This window comes from Neltuma alba, unplaced genomic scaffold (assembly GCF_004799145.2).
Source record: "Neltuma alba isolate B1F8T4 unplaced genomic scaffold, ASM479914v2 tig00011585_pilon, whole genome shotgun sequence".
In the NCBI taxonomy this organism is placed as follows: Eukaryota; Viridiplantae; Streptophyta; class Magnoliopsida; order Fabales; family Fabaceae; genus Neltuma; species Neltuma alba.
Window position 1 is genome coordinate 622094 of NW_021636238.1, and position 11852 is coordinate 633945.

At 29.5% G+C, this 11852-nt stretch overlaps 1 protein-coding gene across 2 annotated transcripts; it reads left to right on the top strand.

Moving 5' to 3' along the window:
- Positions 1-827: 827 nt before the first annotated feature.
- On the top strand, positions 828-9822 carry LOC114715310 (hyoscyamine 6-dioxygenase-like). Of its 2 annotated transcripts, XM_028900114.1 has the most exons (5): positions 828-834; positions 3934-4153; positions 4350-4603; positions 5342-5663; positions 9388-9822. In XM_028900114.1, exons 2-5 carry the CDS (start codon positions 3935-3937, stop codon positions 9622-9624), a joined length of 1032 nt encoding a protein of 343 aa, XP_028755947.1. In that variant the 5' UTR covers positions 828-834; position 3934; the 3' UTR covers positions 9625-9822. The 2 variants fall into 2 exon arrangements, with proteins under 2 accessions (XP_028755947.1, XP_028755946.1); XM_028900113.1 differs by lacking the exon at positions 828-834 and having other exon boundaries at positions 3801-4153.
- Positions 9823-11852: the final 2030 nt, after the last annotated feature.

Sequence of the window (11852 nt, forward strand, 5' to 3'; positions counted from 1 at the left end):
GTTGCTATAATTGATACTTATTTAAATATAGTTGAGATTTCTTTATGTTTACATCAAATGATATAATATCAACTGATCAAAGTGCGATTATATTTATGGATAATCTCTCCACACATACACGCGCACGCAATTGACTTTTATGTTATTCTTACTATTCGAATTTATTACTCATCTAATCCTTAATATAAGAGTTACTTAACTAATTTGAAAAAATTAAAAAAGTTAAATATATTACTTAATTCTAACAAACGTGTCATAGTCTTTCTAAAATACTTTTATGCAACCTTAGATTTTATATATATATATATTTATATATCAGTTTATAAGTTACAAAAATAAATTTCAAAAAATAATAAATATGAAAGATAAAATAGATTAAAGTCTTACATTTAATACCAAAATCAATTCTTTAACTAGCCCTATATTTAGGACCTAAGCAGTATTGTGCTTTAGCATACATCATCTCTTTTTTCCCCTTACTTATACATCTTCTAGAAGAATGCACATAAAAAATTGTCAATTTGCAAATGGCAATCAATATTGTTCATAAGTAGGACTTCCTTTCCTAATAAAAAAAGTCTTCACCGACTAGAGCTAGTCAAAATATTTATTCTCGTTGTTTTAAATGACTAGGCACGTTTTTTTCCAATACAGTTCATTTAGTAAGAATTATGATCGGTCACCCTATGACTTTAAATAATACAAATTTTGTAATAATTTTATTTGTGAGATTGTATTGATTTTAGAGAGAAAGCCGAAACTTAGACCCCAAAAAAAAAACACAAAAGGCAGTGATGGAAGGAAGGGGGATTTGGTGTGGCCTCCATGTTTTTTGTTTTTTATTTTTAATATTATAGAAATGTTATGCATTTTCACTCCCAAAATTTATGAAATTTTTGTGTTATTTATAATTTTTAATCTCTCCCTATACATAAAAAGCTTGACTTGTCCCTATCCAGAGGCAAAAGTTAGAAGGCAATATTTGAGGTAAACTTGGGTCATATTATGCATCCAACCTATAATTAAATATGTACACACACAAAGGGAACAAAAAACCCTAATGACCATATTAAATATTAAATTAATATACACATATAACTACAATAATCACATTAAATAGGATTATAAAGTCATCATAAATAACATAGGAAATTAGATTAAATATATAGAAAATTTTGAATTAGTTGTAATCGAATCATCGAAAATTCATATTTAACTAATTTAACACTCTGCCAAGATTGATTTTGAGTTTATCACATCAAAACCATGTTCTTCTCTACAATCAATCATGTGAGAACATTTTGAGTTCTGAGAGAAAGCTGGGACACAAGAACACAAGGCAATGAAGGTAATTAAACTTTGGTTGTTTCGTTCATTATCAGCATATGATAACATGTATCCGTGTGCATGAGAAAATTTTAATGACACTAATAACTGAAAAATTAGTTCATACATTCAATTTTTATCAATGGAGATAGGATCAACATAAATAGAATAAAAAAACTGCTACCTCTGATCCTTAATATAAAACCTAGATGACTAATTTGAAAATATTTGTAGTAAATAGATGTTATCTTTCCTAAAATACTCTTATTAATCATGTGTGTTTGAATACCCATTGATAGTAACTCCTTAACATATGCAATTAATATAGGGATTACTTGAGGGTAAAATAGATAAATATTAGAGACAAAGTGGATTGTTGTTTTATATTTAGGACCAAATTGAATATCAAACTAGCTCTTATATAGATTAAGGATTAGGATAGTATATAAAATAAGTAATTATACTCCCCCGATCCTTAATATAGAACCTAATTATTGAATTGATCTTGATCCTCAATATAAGACCTATTTATCACGTTTATCAGTTTTTTCTAAATTACTTCTATTGATACCCCTCAACCATAATCAAATAGGGGAGGGAAGGAGGATATTGAGAAAGATAATTATGGTATTTTAAGAAAAACATATCATATTTCTTATAATTGACTAACTCACCTAATTTTTTTAATCTAATTAAATTAACTTAATAGGTTTCATATTAAGGATTAGAGGAGTATTAAATAGGAAATATCAAATCAATTGTAGATAAGTCACATTTAATTACACTGACATCATTATATATTTTGATTTATTGCTGAACACACAAGCTAAGGTACTTAATTAAGATAATGAGATAAAGACAGATGATGCCTGGATACATTGTATAAGAATATTATTGAAAATATATATATTAGTACGTTCTAAAATAATTACGTTGATTTAACTATATTTGATTAAAGGATCTTTTCAAAATATATTAAATGTCTTGTCAATTAAACGCCACCTAGGAGCTCCCCTTGTAAATACGATGGCAATTTAAGTATATATGAATTCAAGTCCAACCAAGTATCAAACTACGCCCCGCCAATTTGGGTATAAATGAGTCTTTGACTAATACTTTGGGACAAGTCTCGAGAATGTTGTGTTCTAATATTAAATAGCTAGCTTAGCTTTGTTTATTTTCAAACTAAAAAATTGCTTTGCATATGATTTTTATCTTCATGGAGAAATAACATCTTGGTGTTATTTTTCTGGTGCTTCTAACATCCTATTTTTATTTATAATGTATCTAATACTCTAAACTACAAATAAATTTACAGGGTGCTAGATATAACTAAAAAATAAATCACCAGATGCCAGATGCACTATTAATAAAATTATGTTGCTGAACATCAGGGTATTGAATGCTACTTTACCCAAGATATTATATTAAAAGATAAAAATTGTTTTTACTTTTGGTTCTTAATATAAAATCTAGTTAGGGATTGAATTTGATTTTAAATATATAGTAGTTCAATCCACTTCGTCTCGCAAATTTATATATTTTATCCAAAATATTTATATTGATTGTAAGGGTTCTCACCAAGGGTAATACCAATAAACATGATTCAAGATGATAGTTTAGGGAAGTCTAACGCATATTTATTGCAAGTAATCAACTTAACTGATCTTTTTAATATTTTTAAATTAATTATCTAGCTCTTATATTAAGGAGAGGGGTTCTATTATGAGTTTCATGGCTAAATTGATGGGACGAATATGTGTCTATGTGACAATAATAGAATACTCGCAGATTCGCGTATGTCTTGATATAAACGTGTATTGAGAAACTCATCCAATCCTGTCTCATCCCTACTGGTGAAAATTGATCACTAGACTTAGTTAAGCTAACGAAGACATATAAGTAATGCTATGAACGTGGACTAAACATACCGTCTGTTCGTTTGGATTCTTAATAAAAGCCTATTTGCATTTATACATCTTGCATGTTTAGATATAAAATTTTATCTTAGAAAATATTATCTCTACTCTTTAATAAAAAAGCTAGTTGACTAATTTGAGTTAAAAAAAAGTAGTTAAGTTAGTTATTTTTAATAAATAGGTGTTGTCTTCCCTAAAATACCCTTGTTAATCATGTGTATTAGCTAAAACTTCTATGTGATGAAACATTTAACATGTACGACTACTACAAGAACTACCTTGAAAAAATAGATAAATATAAGAGACAAAGTAGATTAAGATCATATATCACCAAATTAAAAGTCAAATTAATTTTTATATTAACAATCAGAGGTAGTATGATTGTTTATGAAAGCCTTCCATTTCTTACTTTAGTGGAATCAATACATCCACCTAAAGCCTAACCAATAACAAGGAATATCCTTTTTTGTGACGAACATTTCATTCTATTTTGTATTATATATCAGTTCATTCCACTTCCATTCCTATCCTTTTCTTGAACCAAACCGCCATTAGTCTACTGTTACGTTTGAATGGCCCAGTCTATCTACCTCACACTCTATTTATTGGTAACCCCTCCATGCTTTGGAGAAGGAAGACATATTCTACTATACTATTCTTTTTTGTGTTGAAAGCTATACTGAAAAAGCATGGAGATGAAAATGGAGGAGATGTTAGTGACCAGCTGGTATAATCTGCATTCATCAGTGCCACCATCTCACGTTCATCCACCCGAAAGCCGACCCGGCGAGCTCCTTGTGGGTTCAAGCAAGTCAATCCCTGTCATTGATCTTGGACGATGTGATCATCCTCCTCATGATACCATATCCCTCGTTTTGAAAGCATCCCAGGAATATGGTTTCTTCCAGGTTCAGTCTAATTCAACTTTCCATTTTCTATATACATCTTTTCTTTATCAGCTAGCTTCTTCTTCTTCTTGTTTTTTTTTCCCCCTGACAACGGCGAGTAATGAAAACTAAGTGCACGCTTTGACTTTGTGTTAGAAACATATATAAATATATACATACGTATATTATAATATTTAGAAAGAATACTGTGAAGTAGGTGATCAACCATGGAGTTTCTGAGGAATTAATGGAGGATACACTAAACAATTTCAAAGAATTCCATGGTATGCCTCCGAAAGAAAAGATGGCTGAAAGTTCAAAAAGCCCGAATGGAATCTGCAAGCTGTACACAAGCTGTGAGGTTTACAGAAAAGATGATAATAATCAATACTGGAGAGATACAATGAGACACCCTTGTCCTCCTTCTGGAGAATACGTGGAATTTTGGCCCCAGAAACCAGTAAGATACAGGTAAAGTTCATAAATCTCCTTGCAAATATTTTGTCTCTTGAATCTTCAAAATTTATACTAAATTCCTTAAACATTTATCCCCTTTAACATTCACTAGTCCATCATTTCATTAATGGAGCACGGTATGCTTTTCTCTCAAACTTCTTTTCCTATGCAGAAGACCTCATAAATTGAGTCTTTGATAACCACTAAATATTTAAGCCACTCACAAATAAACCCCTACTTTGTCCTTGTATAAGTGAAATAATACACTAATAAACAACATGGGACTTCTCTTTACAAGATTAAAGGTTCAAGAAGATTTATCGTCAAATTTTGAAGGTCAAAAAAAGTAATATAACAGACCTTGGTAAAAGGTTGAAAGGGGTTATGTATAAACTTGATTTTTTTCTCTAACCAAGTTGAGCTTGATATTTAATTTTGAGTACAATATTTGTTAGCTGAATTAAGTGGATTCCTTGTCAAACATCTTTTTAAAATTAAAATTTCGCTATTCAGTCTGATAATATCATTGAGGTCACCATTCTAAGTGTTTTGACAACGATCTTGATAATATAATATTGTCAATCACGTGAACCAGCCATACCCATTTAATGCACGAAGAAGTTGACGTCCACAATAACTTTGGTTTCTCAATTCTCCCTATAAGTAGTACTATACATATGCAATTACAGTTACTATATATAACTTTGATCTAATAATGGATTAATTCTCTGTTTTTCTTTAACCTCTTCTTAGGGAAATTGTTGGGAAATACACAGAAGAACTGAGAAAATTGGGAGTGCAGATTTTGAAGATGCTTGCTGAAGGATTAGGACTGAAATCAAATTATTTCTGTGGAGAATTGAGTGGAAATCCTATGATTCTTGCTCATCACTATCCGCCATGCCCACAACCAAATTTAACGTTGGGGTCACCGAAACACAAAGATCCAACACTTCTTACAATTCTTCTCCAGCCCAAAGGAATTAATGGACTTCAAGTGCTCAAAGATGGCCAATGGATCGGTGTTGAACCTATTCCCAATGCCTTTGTGGTCAACATTGGCCTTCTCTTGCAGGTATGCGTGTGTGTATGCTTCTCTAATGATGCTTTTAAAATATAACAGTCACTAGTAGTAGTAATATAACACTCATTCAAGCCTAAGTATAAGATCTAGTTAATAATTAATGTTTAGATATTAAAAGTTGATGATTTGTCATTACTGTGCAAAAGATGTGCCATTTTTGCTAAAATAACCCCAAAGAGAAAGAAAAACATGTAATGGAGGAGACAAAAGGAAGACCTAAAATTAAGAAATTAATAAGGATAATTTTAAAAGAAATATTAAATAGAGATGAAAATGTTGAAGCACAATCTTTGATACCAAAACAAAATTTTTAATTAGGTTTTATGTAACACCTCACATAATTTTATCAATATACGCAACAAAATATTTAGTTTAAAAGTCCATACATATTTCTAATACTTCAAACAACTCATAATTTCAAAATATTTCTAATATAACAACAAAATAAACTATTAAAGTCTTATAGTCATGGCAAATAAAAATATAACATAGTATGTGTTGAGGAGTACAAAAGCCTTCACGGCTCGCTCCATTGGTGCCTTCCCTTGATTCCTACTAGACCCTTCGCCTGAAAATTGTTAAGATAGGGGATGAGATCAAACGTCTCAGTAACTACTGAAATTCTAACCTATACAAGCAAACCATATATGATAAACCAAAAATCTATTTATAGGTCTTTATATATGTATATTTTAAAAAATCACAGATTTGATACACTCAATTCAATTTCATTTATTTTTCAATATATCCAAAAATAATGCAATATGCTGCCTCCCTTATATCACCGTCCACCCTTATACCGCTGACTGGAGCCATAGGCTAACACATAGTCAGATAGGAACTAATCCATTTTACTAAATTATTCCAAGATCACCGATACAAGAGATATATCCAGCCAAAGATATAGAGCTCAAGCTCGGACTATGGCTCCCCTCTTTTGTGAATAGGGAGGTGTCACATGTCCCACAGCTCCAATGAATTCCCGGCCAAAGGAAAACATGGAAGAATGAGCCCTGACAAGTGCCATCCACTGTGTACCGAGTGATGGCATACCACGTGGAAATTTTATATCCATGTAATCTCTTTCTATCCTTAGCCCAACAATGCATGTCAGATGCCAATAATATTACATCATAAATACGTCCTCAAATATTTTAAAGATAAGATAGCAATAAAATTTATATACCATTTAATAGCAACTCATGACAATTCCTTAGCCATCAATATATTTAAACATTGATCATAATTAATAGCAATAAATCTTAACAAAATCAAATAACATATCAAAACATTTATTTGAAATCATAATACTACTTTTCAGTATGATATAAAAATTAGTAAATCCACAATATAATCATACACAATTCACATGTACAAGAAAGAATTTTCAGAGTTACCTAGTACTCTTTAGCTTACAAATATTCACACAAAGTTTACTCCAAAATTCTCAAGGGTCTACAAAATTGCACATAAATATTTATTAATATAAAACAAAACTAATCCAAAACTACTCTAAAATTCTAAGACTACCCTCTAAACCAAAAATACATAAACATATTAACTCTCCCAAATTTTGCTATTTATTAATAAATATAATATTTTGAAAATATAATTTACATATAAGACTATTTAAATTTAATAACTTAGACAAATATATATTTCTTACAATATAAATATTTTATATTAAAATCTCAACTATTTATTATAGTCCCATTTAAAATTTTTCATCAGCTAAGGAACTCCTTTGAAGTATAAATAAATTTTAAATTTTATAAAATTCTCAATTTACAATTCTTTATACTTCCAAAAATTATTTCAACAATATATCTTTGACATACTCACTATTCTAACCGATTAAAAGCTTAATAATATATTAAATAACTCAAATAAATTATTTAACTTAAATTTAATCAGTAAAAATATTCTATAAGTCTTGAATAACAACTTTTTCAACTAAAATCTTAATTTAAAATTCCCAAAACCATCAATAAACAAATATAAACTGATTAAAATTTCTTAATAATGTATCTTTAAATTTCTATAGTCAAATATTGTTAAAACTCTATATTTACTCCATATCCAAACCGTAAAATTTTCTCCAAACATTATAATGATACTAATAATATAAAGCTCTAAATATATAGAAAATATTCATAAAGAAAATTTAACAAAAAGAAGTAGTTTTGTGTACCTGAATGATCTCCAAAACTAACATCCTTTGCAACTCAGCTCACTCACTCTCTCTTCCTCTCTACCTCTCACTCTCTCTTTCTCTACTTCTTGCACGTAATGAAGGGAAGACAAAGGTTGCACATATTTAAAATCCTCACATTTAATTTCCTTCCTCGATTTTCTTCTGCCTATACCTCACCCTACTTCTCCTGTCCCTCCCCCTTCTTTTTCCTTCTTCGTTAATTCCCCCCCCCCCAATTTTCAACTCTCCGTGGAAGGGGGTTGGCTTTTTTTTTTTTAACTAATAAAATATTATTTTAATGAAATATTATATTAATAAAAATATTATTTTAATAAAATATAATATTTTCTTTTATTATTATTTTTTTTGTACGTTACATTTTATATTTAAAAAATGGAGAAATAAATAATTAGGGTGGTCAGTACAAATTGCCCATGATGCACTTTACAATCTTCTGAAATGTGTGGCAGCTTACATTCTTTTATATTTTATGTTAATCTTTATGCTTTTAAAGTTTAAATAATAATTTTAAAAATGAATCATCATTGAATTGATTGATAGACACATTAATTCATAGTTTATTAATCTAGTCATACTCAAATTCTAATTGAAAAAAACATATTCAATATGTTTAAATTAAATAAAATTATTTTTACAATTCTTAATAGTAAATACTAGTAATATCTTTAACTAGTCCAATCGTTTTTTTACTTATTTTTTATTTAATTTAAATTATATTTGAGTGTTCAATACTACCCAGAATCAATTAACGAGCCAGTTCCCAAGTCATCCCATCTAATGAATATAATATTGAGCGATCAAATTATGCCATTTCTCCTCTCATATAATTTCAATTTTATATATATTGTGACACATCATTCATGCGTGGTTCCCATCAAGAATATTCATTTGTTTAGAGAGATAAAACCTCATGTGAAGTATACGGTTCTCGAAAACAATTATTGATGCCTGTCAACCTGATGCGACTTTGAATCTCACTACTAATGCATCGATATATAATAAAAAAATTTAATAAGATTTTTTTTTTTTTGATGAGTTAATCATCTTTGCAACTCATTTCATAGGTTGTTTTTGTGAAATACACATACTCAAAACAGATTTAATAAAAACAAAGTATATTATATTATTGAAAACAGAGAAGCATGGCGTACTTTGAATTGAAAAAAAAAAAACATTTTCATTTAGCCACCGATATTGGATATCATGTGAAAGGCTTTTTGTTTATTTCTCACTTAATTCTTTTTTGGCTTTTATCTCTAAACTCTATCAAAAATATTTCTAATAATTAAAAAAACTTAATTTCTTTCTGTCTTTGCAACTCATGTATGTCTCTTATAATAATGATGGGAAGGCGGCTGGGTTAGTTTCCAAAAAATAAAAGCCTTACCTTTATAATAAGTTCCCTTTTTTTTTGGGCCGTTGAAATATATGTGTGATAAGGTTTATTTATTATGATGAATTAAATTGAATAATTCGTTATATATGTGACTGATTCATCAGATGATTAGCAATAGAAGGCTGATTGGCGCTGAACACCGAGTGGTGACAAACATAAACACAGCGAGGACAACAGTGGCGTATTTCATAAAGCCAAAAGATGAATACGTCATAGAACCAGCGAATTCTATGATCACTTCAAATTCTCCTCCCTTATACAAACCCATTTCATATTCTGAGTTTCGCAAAAATTTCCTTAATAAGGGTTCCAGCTTTGAGGCGGATTTACTATATTCTTAGCCCTTAAAATCTGTTCACTATTCCTTAGGACTGTTTTACTTGTACTTGCACTTTGATCCTATATATAACAGTTCGAGAAAAAATGTGATAGAATATTTTTAAATTCAGTTTATGTGTCCTACCGCTATATGCCATGTTGGTCCTAAGGTTTACATGCAATGTAATGTTATTGCAGTTATCTAATCTTGTATTTTGACATCCTCTAGCATATTGTATATAAATAAGCAATTACAAAACAAATGAACAACGAATAAAATATCACTCTAAATAACAGTGCAAAACACAATAAAAACTGTACCAATACTCATTTGAATTAGCAGTAAACAACTGTGATTTTACATAATCATAAATTTCATAAGTGATACAAGCTATAAGTGATGTTGGTTAATCATGATTTCTGTTTGAATTTTTTTTATGAGTGGCTTCAAAAGTTATGATTATGTTTGGTTTTCACCTATTAAAATCACTTATAGATATATAGTTACCGAAAAGGGTGTAAATTTCATAAAGCTATTTACATGTTCATAATTATTGTATTTAATAACAAATGTTATATAATATAATTTAATATGTGACATGAATATTTAAATATTATTTTTATTTTACAATTATTTTTATTTTTATTTAAATAACTTAAAAATTTATGTGTAGTACAAATATTAAATAAGAGACAGCATATACTAAATAAGCTATGAATATAAATAAATAAAATTTTATTAGCAATAAGAAAATTGAATGTTGACTCAAAATTATTGAAATAAAATTTAAATAGAAAAAATTAATAAATTTGAAGGGGTTTTGGTTAAAAATCATAGGCAAAATATATGCAAATAATATTTGGGGGGAAATTTTCAAAAGAATTTGGGAGGGTGTATTGGAGAAAATTTAGTTGATGAAGATTTATCATGATTATTCCAACATATAAGCTACTATCTGATGTTTATCCTAAAAATGCAGTAAAAAGGTGAAATTATGATTCATTAGGATTTTATAAAAATTATCCAAATAGGATAAACGGGCTTCATAATCACTTATTTAAGCTTAAACAGGCTTATTTGAGCTCTCACCATTTAATCAAACAGGCACTTCACATATTAGAATAGAGGCTGCTGAAAATGCTTAAGCGAATGGACTTTATGCTTCTGATTAAAGCTCATGTAAAAAAAAAAAAAAGTATAAATTCAGTTACTAATTAAATAGAAAAGTAGCGATGTAGAATATGCCATCTTTGATTAACTTTTATCCTCCATGTTTTAATTTCGAATGATGCTAAGCAAAACATAAATTTCATGCTAAATGGAATATATATATATATAATACTTATACTTGATTTTTATGACTCCTTTAGATGCATTTAATCTCATGTTTCATGGCCATAGGCATTTCGTAGGCACCTGGGCAAAAATTTTGAATGAAATATAGCGAATTCCCACGGAATAAAAATATACAGCAAACAGAGGTTATTTCATCAAAAACACCTTGAAGGCCCGACTGACAAAAAATATAGGTAGAATTACTAAGAAGTCTTAAGAAAGAAATTTAATTACCAAAAAGTCCCAATGACAACTGACGAGCATAAACCTATTGTTATTGTTTACTCTTCACTTGTCAATGGATTCTAATTAAATCCTTCATTACAACCAGGGTTGTGTAAAAAAAACCTGAAACCCGGTCAACTTGGAGGAACCCGGCCTGACGCAGTCCGTTAAAAACAACCTGAAGAGGAGACCAGACCAACGGGTTAGACTAAATTAATGGGTAAGACTAGTTAAGGATTGATGAATTAGACCATGTCCATATGAAATTATTAGAATACAAAATATGAGCCCAAGCCCAACTCAATCAGTAGACCAAAACACTTTTCCCTTTTCCACTTTATGCCCTGACCTTTCTGCCACTCTTTCCTCTTTTTTCTTTGAGAGTTTGACTCAGTCGCCATTCATCTGTCCCCATCAATGTTTGATTGGATTTTTTTCAGTGTTTGAGTAGCTTTTTCTCCTCAAAAGGTTCGTTCAAGGCTTCGAGAGTTTAAGTAACTTCTCTTTTTCAATGTTTGGTTTATGAAATTTACTTGTAGTCAAGCTTTGTGTTTCCTCCTCTTATCTTGAACTTGGTTTTTTTTCCCTGAAAGCTTTTGTCTTTCTGACATTTTTGGGTCAACTTTGTTTATAATAGATTGCAATCTGTAATTTTTATGATAGTCGGGATTTCAAACGTTGCTGCTGGGT